The sequence below is a fragment of the Silurus meridionalis genome, chromosome 29 (genome assembly GCF_014805685.1).
Source record: "Silurus meridionalis isolate SWU-2019-XX chromosome 29, ASM1480568v1, whole genome shotgun sequence".
NCBI classification, from domain to species: domain Eukaryota; kingdom Metazoa; phylum Chordata; class Actinopteri; order Siluriformes; family Siluridae; genus Silurus; species Silurus meridionalis.
In genome coordinates, this window is record NC_060912.1 from 6,311,432 (window position 1) to 6,329,185 (window position 17,754).

A 17,754-nucleotide genomic window follows, 5' to 3' on the forward strand; every position below is an offset into this window, starting at 1 on the left:
GCATGCCTTATGGTCTATGTTTGTGGGTAGTGCTGAAAGTTGTACATTTCCCATTGGGATAAACAAAGTATTTATGTATCTATCCTTTTTTTTGTTATTATTTTTATTAATTTTAATTGCATAATTAACATTTATTTCATTACATTTTTAAAGATGCACATACAATGTATAATTTTATGGTCTAAAGCAAGTCTGAAATCAGTACCAAAGTGTAAATAAACCGGAGAAAGCAGTCTCTGATGTAGCGCGATGATGAAATGACTCAGACACACCATGGTTGAGAAACAGTGCACTCGCCCATGGAGGGTTTTTTTTTCCCCAAACACTTTTATTTAAGCCAGTACAGTGATGACTCAAGGAACGTGGGGGTGAGAATTTGGGGAGGTGAAAATGTTGGTTCAGGCACCAGGACAGAATAACTTTCTTTTCTTCTGCGTCTTCATCCGGTGAAGAAAACTGGCGAATTCCTTCAAACTTCCCTTTTACGAATCCCACACCCACTCTACCCCCACCGCACACACACACACACACACACACACACACACACACACACACACACACACACACACACAAACACTAATACATTCCTGGCTTGCTTAGTTTTTCCCGAACATGAAACGCGATCTCAAAACATGAACGAAAGCGATGCACTCGGATGAAAACCGCGTGTCAGATCACGAAAAGGTTTCGCTTAAGACCCGTTGAATTACAGTTCGCTTGGTACCCAAGTAGAAAATGGATCTACTTAAGGCAACTGTAGATCCGGTTTAAATAAACGAGCTAGTAAAGCGAATTTGACCAGGGAATCGCTTTTTTTTTTTTCGTTTTAACCAGCGGTGCATGTTTTCCAGCCTGGAGATCTGAAAAATAAGTACAGTTTAATATAATTTATCTGGTGAATTAGTGCCCAGTAAATAACTGATGGCTTTAATAGTGTAGTTAAAAGAGCAACCTGCTCTCCAGGACCTGAAGCTGTGCACCTCTGGTTTATACCGACAAATACACCTGTTCAAACACAGGCCCAAAGACAGGAATACATTCTCTCTTTCTCTCTCACACACACACACACACACACACACACACACACACACACACACACACACACACACACACACACACACACACACACACTTTGAGGAAGTAAGGAAGGATGCCTACAATCAAATCATTCTGACAGTTGCCTTAGAACTGTGAATAAAAATAAAATAGCAAAGAACAATCAAATAAAAAAGTATAACCACCTCATTTTCTCTTTCTCTTGCAATTTCATGGCTGCTCCGCTCGCTTGTTCGGTCTCCTCTCCAGGATTCCTGTGGTGATTCTCGTTCATTCTTCTACTTTAGTCATCGTTTTTTTCTCCCCCGTTCTATTGCCGACTTGGTTCCCGTTACATGACGACACAGTCACTCCCCTTTGCGGCCCGTTATAGAGATTGAAGCTCGTTCCGTAATTTACAAAACAGGGCACAGATTCAGCGAGCTGCAAGAGACCACTGATTTTTCACACTGATTTTTCAGGGTGTGATTTAATGAAGGCTAGTAGAAGATCATCGTTGCGTGGTTGTCAGTATGTAAATCCTACAACTCTAGCATTCGGATGTGCTACCAGTTCAGTACCGTGGCGGCAGGAAAGGTCTTTTCGGAGGGTAAAATGGACCCGCGGGTCTTGGGGGGCCTCCAAAAGGAGGGCCGTGTCTCTTCCCTCTCTGGAATGGTGGCTCACTGGGGTGAGGTATGTGTGGTGGAGGAGGACGGCGGAGAGGTCTCTGTGGTGGAAAGTGCCCAGGCCGTGGAGGACGATAGTGATGTTGAGGAGGAGGAGGTCTGTGCTCGGGGCGAGGACATAACCTAGGCTCTAGGTGGTGCCTTGGGGCAGCTCTGCCGTCGGGGTAAAAAGGGCGTGTTTGAGGCGAGACTGGGTGCTCAACATTGTACGGAGGGGGAGAAGGGCTGTGAGGGGGCTCATCACAGTGTGAATCCAAATAAGGATCTTCAGATAGAGCAAGTGAGGGATTAGCCTCGTGGTACCCTCGTACAGCAGATGGGGGACCTAGACGGGGCATTCCAGTGGGGTGTTGATTGTGTACTGGGACTCTGGGACGATGGTTAAAGTCCATGGGGCCGTTTTGTGGGCCCAGACGAACAGGATGTGGCGTGACTGCACAATGGCGTGGCCCGGGTGCGTTAAGACGGGGATGGAAAGTCTCTTTGGCAGGGATCTGATTAGCATGGAGACGCTCATCATAATCATCGTGAGAAACTGGATTGGTTGAGAGATACGCTGGGACATTGCCAGCAGAACGTACACTGTCTGAGATATTTGTCAGCTCTGTTGGATCTTTGACTCCACCAACCACTGGAGGGACAAAGTCTTGAGGAGGTGGTGGAAGCTTGGGGATTGGTGGAAGGGGGGGTAATGGGGTGTTAAAGAAATGTAAAGGCTTCGGATCATGTCGATGTTCTTCAGACTGGTGCTGCTTTACTTCGTATGAATCAGAGTTGAGACTAGTACGCTGTTCTTGACCGTGTCCACTATACCAGCCATCATTTGCCGATCGAGCAGTGTCTGCTCCGGTATTGGAGAACCGTGGTGCCAGGCTAATTCGCTCTGAAGAATCATTGATTTTATTCGAGTTCTGATTTGTGTCTGCCATCGATGACGGCAACAAAGATTCAACACGCTGATGATGCCCTGTTTCATTAAGAGGTAGCCCTGATCTTTGAAAGTCCCTCTGGTAGTGATCTCCGCTATGCTGTGACCCAGAACTATACTGCAAAACATGTCTGTTCTGTTCTTGCCAGGAATCTTTAGAATACGTGGACATGGGCAGTCCACTGACCACTGCGGGTGTAGAAGGAGCTGTTGTTGAAGTGGTTTGCACAGGCCCTCCTTGATATGAGAATGGCTGCACTACAGGCTCATCCATAACCTCATCCTGAGTTGGTGTTGCACCAGACTCATCCCTGACAGGAGTTCCCCCTAGGTTTTCTGTGCTTGTTGAAGGAACATCAACAGCTTTGGTCCAAGGAAGAACAGGTGGGAAACCCATATTCAAGCCTCTCAAACCTGGATTCCCCTGAAGGAAACCATCAATTTTGGAATCCAGTGAGCTAACAGAAATAACTGGTTTAACATTGTCTTCCTCAGCTTTCTTCTGTAGATCCCTGTTTTGAATAGTGTTGGAAGATTGAGAAGACTGAAGATTCCCAGCACTTTCGAGGGTAGAATTGCTCACCACGGTTGGAGCAGGTGGCACTGGATTGGTAATAGGAGAGGCATGGGCTTTGTGAGTGGGCTCTGGGGATGGCTCCAAATGTGAAGCTGAAGGAGTTAAGTTTACTGTGGTCTGACTGTTCAGGAAAGAAGATAGTCCTGAATGAGAAAAGGATAAAGAAACAAGGGCATTAATAAATAAAGTCAAAGCAGCTTAACTGACAGGCAAATCTGATTTGGGTACCTCATAAGATGAGCCCAACTTTCAAATCAAATAAATTTGCACTGACTGTGCAAAAGTAGGCCTTGTTTTGAAGGTTTTGGAATACAGCGCTACCAATCACCACAAAGGAGTTTTCATTTGCACCTCAAATAGATCTCTTTGGTAAATACTTTATTTTTTTTTTTTTTTACCTTGAAGGCCAATTCCTTGTGTTTGGGTCTTAGACAGGACATTTAGAAGGGTTCCAGGGTTGATATCCACCCTAGAGAGTATTTTGGCCAGTGAGTTAGATGCAGGAACAGCTGGTGAGGAAGAGACTGTAGGGCTCTTCAATGTTGAACTTGTGGATGAAAGTGTGCTTGAAGTACTAGCGGTTAGCGAAATCCTGGGTTTGCTCCTGTAGCTGGGAGGAGTGGGGAGAAAAAAATTAAATAAAAATGCAAAGCTGATGATAAAGCTCTTGCTTGTTTAATAGCATGGTTTGAGTTGTCACTGTTAAAATAGACATTATTTTTCACACTTCTATATCTGTAATGGGCTTACCAGTGTTCTTCATTGCATTTGTAAGGGTGCTAATAATGGAGCTGATTTTGCCCAAATCAACACCAGCCAGGTTCATGGGAAGGGATGTCGTTGTTGGGGGTGTGGTTGCTGCAGGGGTTTCGTACTCTGGGGCAGCTTGACTGGTTTGAGATGGTTCATTAGCACTAAAGCTGGACACGCTGGCAGGGACAGGCGGCTCTGTTCTTTGTTCTACTGTAAAGTTAGAAAGAAAAAAAAAAGAAAAAAAAAGAGAAAGCTTGTCACTAGAAGTCGATTAGTCGGCACTGGCAGTTGATTGCCAGAACTATTGGCCAAAATCCATAACGATAGTTTTTCCTGGCTTCCGGTCCGTTGTCATTACGAGAGCGGCCTCTAGGGGCGAATCACTTATTGAGAGCGTACGGTGGGCCCTACATTACTGTATATTTATTATTTACAATTCATTATTTATATAATTTTATGAGTTAATATATTCATGTTTATTTCATGTAGCACATTTTCATGATTCAGCACTGTTTTTTTTTGTTAAAGTTAATTTCTATGTATAATAGTACTGAACTTTAACAAAACAAAAAATAAAAATCTTACTATTATCTTACTATCAGTTATATGGTTAATGTCTGTTATTATTCTGCAAGTTAATCATAGCCCTAATATTTGTGTACATTTTTACACAATCTGGGAGTGGACACAAAAATCACATGAGCGGCCGGTACTGGTCAGAAATTCAGCACGAGCGGGTTAAAGAAAGCAGTGCTCGTGTTATGATTGTCGGTTTATTGGTTGATTAATCGGTTATCAGTCTCTACTTGTCACATTTGTTTAGCAAATCCTCAGAATGCACACTATTCAATACAACACATTCTCTTACCTATAATTGCTGGTTCCGCCAACTCCTCAACATCAGAGAGATCCATGTCCTCGACATCACGATTATCTTTGTCCCCTGGGGAAGACAGTGGACTCGGAGCATCGCCTATTGCAATCAGGTCCTCCTCCAATGCCTGACCGTCCAGCTCTGGGTCTGGGGTAGCAATTCGTGTTAAGCCATGGAAGGGTGACTCGGAGCCCGTGGGTGATGGAGCGTCCTCAGAGGGGGACGGGATTGGAGAGTCATCAGGGTCAGGTAAAGACTCTTTGATTGCATCCAGTTTCTTCTTGAGATGCAACACTCGGTTGGCAAAAGTCTGATAGGCCTGAGGAAACGCAGTTTTTTTAATGAGCATTAGAAGTAGTATAAATAAATATCTGTTTAAAATTATTTAAGACATAGAAGAGTTAATTTAAGACTTTTCAGGGCTTAAAAATTTTAATTAAATTAAACTTTAAACTTAAGACACCCCAGAATCACCCAAAAGACAACATGACTTACATTGGTAACAATCTTGACTTCTTTGTACTGCATCTCATAGAAAATGTCAGCATTTTCCAGAACTTCAATCAGAGCAGGTCCTTTTTTTACCTCTCCATCCAAAAAGGCTACAAAGTCCTGCAGTTTTGCACTGCCATCTTCAAAATCTTTGGAAAAACGTTTGCCACCGGCTTTATCTAGAAAAATGGAGAAAAAGGGAATATAAATATTTACCTTCACATAAAAGCATGCTGACCCAAAATAAAGTACCACAAATGTACTGCAGAGCATAAAGCTGGTCCAAAAAGATAATTACAAAATAAACACAAATTAACACGACTGCATTGATTAAGTACAGATTTGTTATTAGCAGTGACCTTTAAGTTTCTTCAGGGCTACTGTGCTACAGACATCCACTCTCATCGCAGCTAGCTGCTTCTCTTTCAACTCAATCTCATCCACCGAGTTCCTGTACTTGGTGAGATGCTCGATAAATGCTGAGGGCTGGCAAAAAAAAGATCAGACAAAAGTAAACACACAAGGAGAACTTCTTACAGAAACAATTTAATCACTATTTTATTCAGTCACAAAGATGACATTCTAATAGAGTCTCACCAAAAACTCAGCAACAATCTTGGATCTTAACGCAGCTTTGGGGTTGGCAGGAGCTGAAAGTGAATTCAGATATATTATTCTGCTGAATACATTCAGATACATAAACATGTTTAACTGTAATAAAGCATAAAGCATTCTGAAATACTGTTTATATCAGTGACTGTATATGATTGGAGAATGTGGCGCCATCTACTGTCATGGTGTGGTTTCGAATATTTTTTGGTCAAAGTTGGAGGTTCCATGTTGAGAAAATTGGAGCACGAGCCTGCACAGTAAAAAGGTTCGATAAAACATTGGAGCCTCCTCTCACACCATCCATTCTGTTGGTAGCAAGCACTTTTTCTAAAAGTGTTTGTTTTAAAGGAGTGACTGGCTAAACATTTAAACCAATGTTGAGTGTTTGCCACGGTCAAATGATCAATGAATTATAATGAAATGAAGATAAGACAACGAACGCAAATCACTTTACTCACTCATGTTAATCTGCTGGTTATAATACCAGTACAATGAGCAACTTTAAACATCGAATACCAAAAAAAAAAAAAAAAAAAAAAAAAAAACTTTCCTCACTGTGTTTGGAGGGGCAGGTAGACATTTTGGTTTCACATTCACACTAATGCCATCATTCGCTTTAATAAACCATTTACCAAAATCAATTATTGATTAAAACTATATTGTAAACTGTCAAAGGACTGACTTTGTACAGCTGGGATTTAAGAAAACGTCCACATTAATATAGATAAAACTGAAAAACTGCAAACATGGTCAGGATAAACAGCACTCTAATCTACACATAAACACCCCCCCCATCTCATTTAAGTGTTCCACCACCAAATATGACAAGTTTTAAGTTTAATGGGCCGCTAGAGTGCATCGCATGTCTTACTTTTTTTTTTTTCTATTTTTGCCTTCGTCCACACTGAGGCAAAGGTTTTGTATAAACACTTTTTCAAAATAGCATTTTCCTGTTGTTTGGGCTGAGAAAGGGTATAAAAATATTTTTTTTGCCACGATTCATGTGGTACCTGGTGGTTCTTCTAGCTGGGCGAGGCCACCTTTAAGCTGGTTAATAAGTTCTTCTGAGTAAACATTTCTCTCTTCCCAGATAGACAGGATCCTGTCCACTGACCTCCGCACCTTGGAGTCTTTCACGTTACTAGTGAGTGTGAGAGAGAGAGAGAGAGAGAGAGAGAGAGAGAGAGAGAGAGAGAGATGTACAATGAGAAAGAGAATAATGCCTAATGCCAGAAAATTGACAGATTTAATCGGGAACATATCAATGGTTCGGTTAAAGTTTGGGAATGCACAGGGGAGGGAAGGGTCTCACCTGATGAGCTTAATAGCCTCAGGCAAAACATCAGTGAAGGTTGTACGATAAACAATGGCATTTCTCCTCTTGCAATTCTGAATCACATCATTGGCCAGGTAGAAGAGATTGAGCCTTTGAGAAGCGTCCGCTGAAAAACAGGGGAAAAAAGCTAGTTTAGAAGATGTACTTGTGTATATGTGCAGGCATGAAGGACAGATGTGAGACACTCCTGTTCGAGTCACTTCAGTATATATATTATTAGAGTATTAATAGCAAAAATAAACAGTTGTCAGTCAGAATAAGTGTTGCAGCTATCAATTATTTTAGTGATCAAGTCTTCGAGTAATCAAGATAAAATAAGACGGGTCTCCTTCCCATTCCTTTATTTTCCATTCTGCAGCGTCTTCTGCGTTTACCCGTCCAGAGCGCTCCAGAGTTTAGCGAGTGGTGCATCAGTAATAATGGTCCGAGGAGAAACACAGTGCTCAATGTGTAGTTAAATGGACTAAATAAAGCATCAAGCCAAATAAATTTTGACTTGCTCATATAAACAACAAATCATTCAGTAAATGGTTGACAACCATAGATCTGATCTATGGTTCTGCTCTTTGCTCTAGACCTGCTCCATAACAGAGGTTCAAAGACGTCTGTTGTCATGGTCTTGCAACTAAAGATGTGAAACAATGTTGAGAACTATAACGAATGTGTCAGAAATTTAAGATGGCCATCTCAGTGCGTTTGCTGCCGTGACCTACAGCTACTGACTAGCCAATAAAAATGCAACATGAAATGGCGTATCGCTCGTGACACGGCTCTAAAACCTTCATAACATGGATGCACAAAAGTAATCCCAGTATGTGAGATTCTAATAAGAAAATTATTGTAAACTCTTGGTGGCAACAGAGGTCTTGCTTGTACGACGTGCCCTTTTAAGCTCCTGTGGCAAAACTGACATCAGCCTCTTTTCCATAGCCATGGCAAGGACTATTTTCTCCTCTGTCTTTTTTTTATTTTTTTTAAAAAACAATCAAAATAGTGAAAGCACGATTCATCTTGCTTGATTTATTTACCACTACTGCATGCTGATTACTTTTCTTCTGTACTGTGTGTGTTATGGCCAAAGGTTCAATAAATGTCCTAGTATTACAGGTTACATACATGTACCCACGTTTATTAGAGACACGGTGTGTTCTGTAAATTTAATAAGATTGCTGAAATCGTAGTCTGTAAAAGGCTTTAATTCAATTCAGTTTTATTTGTATAGCGCTTTTTACAATGGACATTTCACCGAAGCAGCTTTACAGAGACAAAGAGATTATGAAATTGGAATGTACAAGTTTAGTGCTTAGTTTCTTTCTTATAAGTTTGTCCATAATGATCAAGACTGTGGCAGGGAAAAACTCCCTGTGACTGTATTAGGAAGAAACTTTAAAAGAGACCAGACTCGAAAAGAAACCCATCCTCATCTGGGTGGCTCACATTGCTAACAAGACTGAATTATACATGCTAAAGCAGGAGCGCTAACTTCTGGAGAAATGATGTCTACACAATATAAAGTATGGGAAAATATAGCACCATTTTTTGCTGTGACTAAACACAATAAAAAGCTGTGTCTTAAAAAGCACAACTATTTAGCACTATCATTTAATAACACCAACCGGTTTCTGTATTACCTTTATGTAAAACATCGCATGTAGTGTATAAAGCTGGGGAATGCTCCAGAACAGTCTTCTGGAACTTGAAGATAAATATCAGTAGTAAATATCTCGGAATGGAAGGTCAACTCAATTCACTTTTATTTGTATCAGGCTTACCAATAGACATTATCCTGAAGCAGCTTTACAGAGGTAGCAGAGTTGTGATATATGAAGTTTTGTGCCTGCAAGTTTCTCCCTAAAGAGCGAGCCAGTGGAGACAGTGGTAAGGAAAAACTCCCTGAGCTGGTATGAGGGAGAAAGTTGAGAGCAACCAGACTAAAAATGGGAACCTTGTAGAGGAGGCACTGATCATAATCTTTTTATCATTGTTGATGTGGTGCTTAAATATACTGTTCACGCAACTGTCCTGAGCGTTTGTCTACTTTAGTAGACTGTTTATATCGATTTCCTTGATCATAGTTCTTAAATTGCTCAGTAGGTTCGTGGATCTTTAGGCTGTCCACGTTCGGTTATAAATCTGAGAGGACAATCACGACCACAGCACAAAGCGGGGTTCATAGATTCAAAAACCTGACGTACAGTATTGTTTTGGGTCTGGTGCGTCGTCTAGTCAATTTCGCAGTTTTTTTTCAATTTCAAATTTCAATATAAATTATGCAGGTATGAGTGTGTGGGCGATGCCACTCCATCGTTTAGGGCTCTACTGAGGAACTGCTCGTGACTATCACTTCAATGGAACCGATAAACAAAACCGCAAACATTTCAGCATCTATTGGTTGTTTTGAGTTATTATAAGAGGGTTGTGGTTATTATTATTAGGGCATCAAAGCGTACGTTTAGAATTAAACCTAGACTCGGCCAACATCCTGTTTTTGGTTGGCCTGTATGACTTGCACCCATTCTGAAAACACAGATCCACATTTCCTCTTAATAAGCTAGCTCTTTTATAGAGAATATTCAACTTGTTTATCTTTTGAAATACATTGTGAGTTAAAGACATTTTAATGAACTGGGAGAAAAACAAAACTATACCAATTTTAGAAAATGATATCAATATTGATGGAAATGTTAAATTACAATCATATTTGCAGTCATTGATGAAGATAAATGATGCATATGAGGAAGGACAGCATAAATAAAGTTATATAACTGTTTTTAACATCTGTCACATCTATTGGTCATACCAGAAATAATTAAATATCTTTTTTTTTTTTTTTTTAAATAGACTCGGAAATGACCACCTCACCGCATTTCAGATCTGTGACAAGCAGCACATGTACTGTAGATGATGCTATCTACGGAAACTTGCTCATTAGGATGACGTGAAGTCAGTCTGCCTGGAAATCAAATGTGGACTTGTGTGAGGAGCCAGGATGCAAACTATAAATACCAGGCTAAAGAAAGTGCAGCCAAAATCTGGAGTTCATGCACATCAGCAACTTCTCAGAGCAAAAATTGGTCTTTTTTTTGGGAGGTTTTATTTTTATTACCAAAAGTCAATGGCTATTTATAGGAGTCCGCAGAATACAATTAAAAAGAAACGCTGACAAAAAACACATTCACAGAAAATAATAAATAAATAAAAATAAGGCTGTTATTATTTGTGACTGAAAGATGGCCTAAGGCTAAAAGTTTGTGGGACACCCGAGCATGAGATTCACATCTCCTTTTTTAACATAGCATTCCACATTTAGTCCCATTTGCTGTTATAATAACCTCCACTCTTCTGGGAAGATGTTTCACCAGAATCTTGGAGTAATAGGTACTGACATATTTGAGGTGAGGAGGCCTGGAGTGCAGTCAGCATTTCAATTCATCCCAACAGTGTTCAAAGGTTTCCAAAACTTGGAAACAATATCTTCATGGGGCTTACTTTGTGCACAGGGTCATTCTGGAACAGGTTTGGGTTTCCTAGTTCAAGTGTAGGAGAAATTTCATGCGATCACATCCAAAAGACATCCTATAGAATTGTGTGCCTCCAGATTTTTTGGTAACTTTTTTTTTTTTGTGGGGTGTATGGCTGGAAAAAAACAGGTGTCCTTCATAAAGTCTTAAAACGCAAGGTTTGTTGCCACCATGTGTCTGGGACTCAAGACATGTTTAAGTTCTGTAATATCAACTAGAGAATGGCACGTTTTTAAGGTGTACAGGAGGAGTCACGCTATGCATCAAATATTAAACAAAACTATCGCATTCCCACAATCTGGGAACGAGGCTTTAATTTCATTCACACACTCAATCCGGCTGGCACAAGATGTGGAGATATGTCTTGTAATGTAATAATTTGGGACGCACACAATGATTAGGTTTACTGATCTATAAAAGAATCATAAACATTAACTGTTGTACGGTGAAACCCCATTCTATGAGCATAATTTGTTCTTGAAACAGGGTCAAATTTTGCTCGTATCTCCGTTTGCTCGTACTATAGGTTGCTCGTACGACGGGGTTTTACTGTATTTACCTAAATTGTTTAGTTTTGCTTTAGTTTTTTTTTTGCAGCTGCTGCTGCTTCTACTTCACTGTAGTGGTCCTCAGTACACAGATCTTAGACGTTGACAGAAGTAATCGGATCTGGCACTGAACGTTATAAACAAACTCCTCCAAACATACTTAACATCAAGTTGTTAAACAAACAACAAAATGAAACCTTTTAGGGAACTGTTCCGTGGTGAGGGCCAGGTTTCACATACCCACGGGAAGTTTAATTTACCACAAAGGTTCGAAAGTTAGGATTGTCAAACATATAGGAGACAATAACACCTGAACGGAACAACATTTACATGACTATGAATGTCTTCATGTGTACTCCAAAATTATAAGTAAAAGATATATTCAGTGGAACATCTGCACACCTCATCGGCCAATCGTTTGGCAGCAGTGCATGTGGACCTGCAACTTTGGGTAATTTGTGTTTGGGTTCACATCAACCACCTGAATGTAGAAAAAGTGCTGGGCCATTTTATCATTAACATTTGAATTTAGCAGTGGGTTTATGAAATACAAGCTGAGAGGTTATTAGGTCCATCACAGCCTACAGAAAACAGATCAATTCCTACAGGGGGCACCAGCTTCTAGCAACCTGTATTTCTATTTTTCTTAAAAAAAATAATAATAAAAGAAAATCATATGATCACACTCCATCACAACATGAGGAAACTCTGGCTCTTATTTCAGTTTGAAGCAAAGTATCAAAAGAGGCAACCGTTCTTTGCTTCAAGACTTTATAAAAGGTCTAATCTGCTATCTCCACATACAAACCCCCACCCCGATACACTCCATCCACACCAGAACTCAACATGATGAAGCCGCATATGTCATGAAACAATGTAGAACTGTCACAAAGAATCATATTTTTGGTTCCATTAACCCACTATTACGGTACATCATGCTCATGTTTACTGTTTAAAAGTAAAATCAGTTTACTCATAAATCCTGTTTATTCAGACCAGGGCGTATGTTCACCTAAACTCGGGTATTCATTTATTTATTCATGGCCTTGAAAGAGCTCACATTTACTAAACCAGACACTTTGTTAAAGTGTGTTACTGAAGCATTACACGTCCTGTAGGGGTTCCATGTCGTTCTCGTAAGCTGAATGATCGCTTTGCTGAGCTCAGATATAACAAGGTAATACTAATTATCATAATCAATTACTTTATATGACTTTCCTTTAACAATCATACATCAAACTTTCTGAAACTTCTCAATCAGGAAAAGGAAACAAAGCGTCACAAAGGAAGCAGAGCAGTGTATCAGAGTTTAATCAAATGTTTCATCAGGTTTGATGTAATACCCGACGCATCTATTTTTACAAACCACTTTCAGACTCGATCCTCCGAGTCGTATTACATGCTTCACTCCTCTCTTAACGAGTTAGTCATCCCTTATAAATACATTTTCCTCCTCACATTTACACCATGTGGACAAATGTTTGTGGACAGTTAAGGTGAGGAGGCCTGGGGTCAAGTCAGCGTTTCTATTCATTACAAAGGATGTTCAGTGGGGTTGAAGTCAGAGTCAAGGTACGGCATTTGAGAACCAAGGCCTGAGTCACGCACAGGCTATTTTTACGTTCATGAAAATCCTAAACGTTTTTAGGGGAAATAAATAAATAAATCCTTCATGTCAATAATCGCTGTCCTGAATGTGTACATTTTCAAAACCTCAACTTCCAATCACATAATTAACACAGATTACTGCAATTTTACATTCTTTCTTTCTTTCCTTAGGGCCATGTCAACTTCTATGGTTTTGCTCATGCCGAAAGCTTAGTTTTGTTATACGATTCGATAGAAATGTTTTGATAAAATGTTTAAGATTAATTTCACTAAAAACATTTAATACTTCGTTTGGGTTAATTTGCTTAAAAACCTTTTCTTTAAAGAGTGTCAACAGAGTAGAACAATTCAAGTATTAGAGTCCATCAAAACATGCTTAATGGACATCAGGATTCGACCGGTTTGGCATTTTCGGGGGATTTTCTCTCGTTAGTAAAAATATGTGTGTTCATCTTGAGTGTCCTATTCGGCATCGTGTGTAAATAACTTCATCCCAGCGATTGTTAATGAGAAATATGTCCCCACCCCCAACATCAGGATTAATTTTACGTAGTTTGTTATTTAGGCACTGATTCCGTTCCAGTTGCCATTTATTTTTGATGTACGTATTTACTAATGGTCTCAGATCTGTAAAAGGTTCTGAAGATAGAGCTTTTTTGGCAGCATTGTCTGCTTGCTCAATTCCAGAGATTCCTGAGTATCCAGGTACCCAGCAGAAGAGAATACCAAAATTAATTCTTAAGATTTATTATTAAGAAAACCCATTGTCGAGAAAGCTCTATAAAATGTATGCCAAAAGTCGGGCGTTTGCTTCTGTCACAATGCATTTTTACAGCTAATATAGTCATTAATTGTTTTTTGGTGTCTAACATTTAAGACGTGAAGATTGTCTTCCATCTGCGCATGCAATTACAGCATGGATGCGTAATTTCGAAGAAACAGCTGAACACAGCGATGATGTGCATTGTGGAACGCAACGGCGAAGGCTCCTCACCGTGGCAGTTTGAACAGCCTCGATATTCTCTGGTGTGCGGGCTGTTCGAACACCACCTGGGCCCTTCTTTTATACAGATTCAGAATGAAGTTACACATGTAGCGAGACCAACAGCAGCTTTTGTAGACCGCAAGTATTTTTCGTTATAGAGATCAGCAGAGTGAACAACTGGCTTATACATGACTCAGTCTTCATTTTTAATCAGGAGTTATCAAAAATATTTTCATAAACAGGCCAGATAATATGGTAATTATCCCAGAGTGGCAGAAAGTTCCTCTTCCTATTGCTTTGCAGCTTTAAAAGAAAATGGGAAAAAATGTATTGCCTCGCCAATGATGTACAAACTGAAAGCAGTGTTACCCGAGACTCACCCATGTCTCATTTTCTGTCAATCATGAAAAGTCTATAAATTAATTTTTGACTTGAACAACTTTTTACAAGTGTGTGATTATATAAATATTTTATAATTTTTTTTTTTTTAAACCATTCTACAGTATGTTGAATGACATTCCAAAACTTTTACAGCTGAAAGAGAAAAAATATATTTTATATATAATTTTTACATATATATTACAAATATAAATAGAGAAAAATATATAGAGGGAAAAAAAAAATATATATATATAATATAATATATATATATAAAATAAACAAATAAAGAATATATATTTTATTACACAAAAAATATGTCCGGATATAATCTTTAACATGTTAGCTTTAACACGTTTCTATTAATGTTAGCAGTCGAAATAACTAAAAACATCACAACATTCCGCACGCAACGTGATCGCTGGGTATTTTTTTTTATATGAATATAGGATTTTTAAATATATTGTATTATATAAATAAAATCGACATAGTGATGTCATTATTGGACACGCCCCCTCAAGACATCTTGTGATTAATCGAAACGATCATATTGCTAAGGAAAATCGCCGTTGCGGTTTCTTTAGCAAATCTCACAATCTACTTAGAAGCCTACAGTAATTAATTGTTTCATGTGATTGACAAATAGCATCATGGAGTAAGTGTTTTTTTTTTTTACTGATTTATTTTACAAATCAGAAAAAGTAAAGACTGCATCCTAATTATTTTAATTGTTCCTGAAGTAAAACAAAATCATTTTCCTCTACCAAAGAAACAAGGGTTGAGTTTTTTAACCCTATAGATGGTTACTGAGCATTAAAACCATCACACTACTCCGTTAAGAAACTCCGATCCGCAGACTTTAAACCTACTTAAAGCTCGGTTTCAACTCGACTCAAGTATTTGCCTTCTGAGTTTTCTTGATTTGTAAAAACTTTACAGAGCAACGACAGAGTTCTCGATTTGAGAGTTATAGCGCATGACAACAATCAAGACGACAGCAGGACACGTTCATAGGAAGCTTAGTCTTCTCTAATTACAGAACTGAGTTTACTTTAACAAATGTCTTCATTCCTTCCATCCTTCATTCATTCATTCACTCCTTGATATGCAGAATTGTGAAAATTTTACTTTATGCACCTGAGACTGACTGCAGTAAAGAGTACTTCATGTACCTGAGAAGTTTCCTTGGGTACCTTAAACTAACAGTGGAGAAGTGTACCTGAGTCTCTAGACCGACTGCAATGAGGGGTACTATAGGTACCCGAGTTTCAACCAAATACAATGGAGGGTACTATAGTTACCTGAGTCTCTAAACCGACTACGATGGAGGGTACTATAGGTACCAGAGTCTCAACCGACTGCAATGAAGAGTACTTTAGATACCCGAGTCTCACCTGACTGAATTAAAGTAAACTTTATGTACCTGAGAGTGACCAAGAAAAGGTGTAGTTCAGGTACCTGAGAGACTAAGCAAAGGGTACTTCTGGTACTTGAAACAGACCGAGCAAAATGGTACTTCAGGTACCAGAAACTAACAACAGTAAACGGTACCTTGGTTACCCGCAACTGCAAAGTAGTACTTAAGGTACTTGCTATTGAAACTAACAGCACCGAAGTGTACCTCTGGTACCTGACCCTAACTCCATACATGTAGCTTGAGCGGTGAGCTGGTTAAAGTTGCAAGCACGCGCAGAGTAAAAGAAATGTATTAGCCTGTTAGCTTCACCGCCATTAAACCACCCGCTACACACTAGCTTTACACTGAACTGTACCACGGCTAGGTTAATGTTATTGTAAACCTTACTGTAATTAAGTAGCCGTGCTAACACGCTACTTGCTAACTCATTCCCTCCATGTTCATTAATCCCTAAGCTAGCTCTCTTAGCTTTAGCATAGTTAGCCCAAACGCTACTCACATTTGCGCAGCCACTTCAGCCAGGAGCGCACGATGACACTGTGATATTTCTTGTTCTCGATGCACCAGGTGGATAATCCCTGAATGGACTCCATTGTGTTCGAGACGCCTTGAAACCGCCGGTCTAAAGACGACTCGAGGACCGCGCCGGACCCGCGGCTATTGCCGCTTACAGTTTCACTACCAGCCGCCATTTTGTATCAGCAGCAGTGTGAGTGTGAGGGTCAGAATGAATCTCCTTTCCGCCTCCGGGCTTTAACTCCCATCCTACAGCCTGAACATGAGCAGGGGACATGCAGGAAACACTTAAAGGAACAGGTCACTGGGAAACAGGATTTAATACTTTCATGGCCAAATAATATAAAAAAGTAAATAAGAAAGAAAGAAACAAAAGTTAAAACACCAAGCAAATGAACCAGACTAAGTCCAAGTCCAGAGTTAAGTCAATTCACTGTCATTCCAGCCATGTAAACATTCCCCCAGGACCACAATGATCCATAAGACAACATTAATGAACAAGTAACACAAAATTCCCCAGGACATGACAAAAAGTGCATGTGTGTGTGAGACACAAGACAGTGAGACGGAAGACGAAGGAACACTGCAAATAGTGTCAGTTTTCATATGTCTGTGAAAAGAAACTCTTACACAGTATGGATGTAAGGAATACTTTGATTTCTTTTCCCAGACAGCAATACAATAAAGAGAGAGAGAAAGAGAGAGAGAGAGAGAGAGAGAGTGTGTGTGTGTGTGTGTGTGTGTGTGTCAGTTTTCATATGTCTGTGAAAAGAAACTCTTACACAGTATGGATGTGAGGAATACTTTGATTTCTTTTCCCAGACAGCAATAGAATAAAGAGAGAGAGAGAGAAAGAGAGAGTGAAAGTGTGTGTGTGTGTGTGTGTGTGTGTGTGTGTGTGGCCACTATGCTGCTGGCTGTGTAGATGCACCATGTACTGCAAATCTCCACGATGGAGAATAAAAAGACCCTGATGATTTTCTCAGACATCCTCATTATCCAATGTGGGGTCTTGCGATCTAAAACAATGCAATTCCCAAACCAAGCAGTGATGCAGCTGCTCAGGATGTTCTTAATGGTCCCTCTGTAGAACGTTCTGAGGATGTGTGGTGGGAGCTGGATCTTCCTCAGCTTTCTGAAGAAATCAATTAAAAAAAGATTTTATTTAGTAGAAATAAAGTCAGGCAGTTCCATACCCTCTTCTGCACTTTTACCTGATCTGCCACTAATGTATTCTAATAAAATAACGATGAACCCATCCATCTCTATTTTTTAAAAGGTAACGTGATCTATTCGTGGTCTAGGCTTTGGCCTGTTCATGACCCTCTATCATAGAAAACACCTTAAGCCCTGATGATCTATTCTTTTAACACACCACACATTCAGAAAATAGAAATAAAGCACATTGTGTTCACTTGTGCTTCAGATATGCTGATTCTAACACACATTCACTTGCTTTGAATATATATTTTGCCTGCCTATTAC

At 39.7% G+C, this 17,754-nt stretch overlaps 1 protein-coding gene across 1 annotated transcript; it reads right to left on the reverse strand.

Annotated features, from left to right (window-relative positions):
• Positions 1-1,406: 1,406 nt before the first annotated feature.
• On the reverse strand, positions 1,407-16,509 carry rprd2a (regulation of nuclear pre-mRNA domain containing 2a). Its single transcript, XM_046844110.1, has 10 exons — positions 16,253-16,509; positions 7,273-7,402; positions 6,971-7,101; positions 5,946-5,998; positions 5,708-5,834; positions 5,352-5,527; positions 4,851-5,175; positions 3,955-4,192; positions 3,628-3,803; positions 1,407-3,372 (listed from the first exon to the last, which is right to left on the reverse strand). Exons 1-10 carry the CDS (start codon positions 16,443-16,445, stop codon positions 1,610-1,612), a joined length of 3,312 nt encoding a protein of 1,103 aa, XP_046700066.1. The 5' UTR covers positions 16,446-16,509; the 3' UTR covers positions 1,407-1,609.
• Between the last annotated feature and the right edge of the window lie 1,245 nt (positions 16,510-17,754).

Coding starts and splice junctions, on each gene's coding strand:
- rprd2a (XM_046844110.1), bottom strand. CDS start 16,445: ATGGCGGCTGGTAGTGAAACTGTAAGCGGCAATAGCCGCGGGTCCGGC. Junction 7,102..7,272: donor GAGGCTATTAAGCTCATCAG/GTGAGACCCTTC, acceptor CACACTCACTAG/TAACGTGAAAGACTCCAAGG. Junction 5,528..5,707: donor AGCCCTGAAGAAACTTAAAG/GTCACTGCTAAT, acceptor CCATTTTTCTAG/ATAAAGCCGGTGGCAAACGT.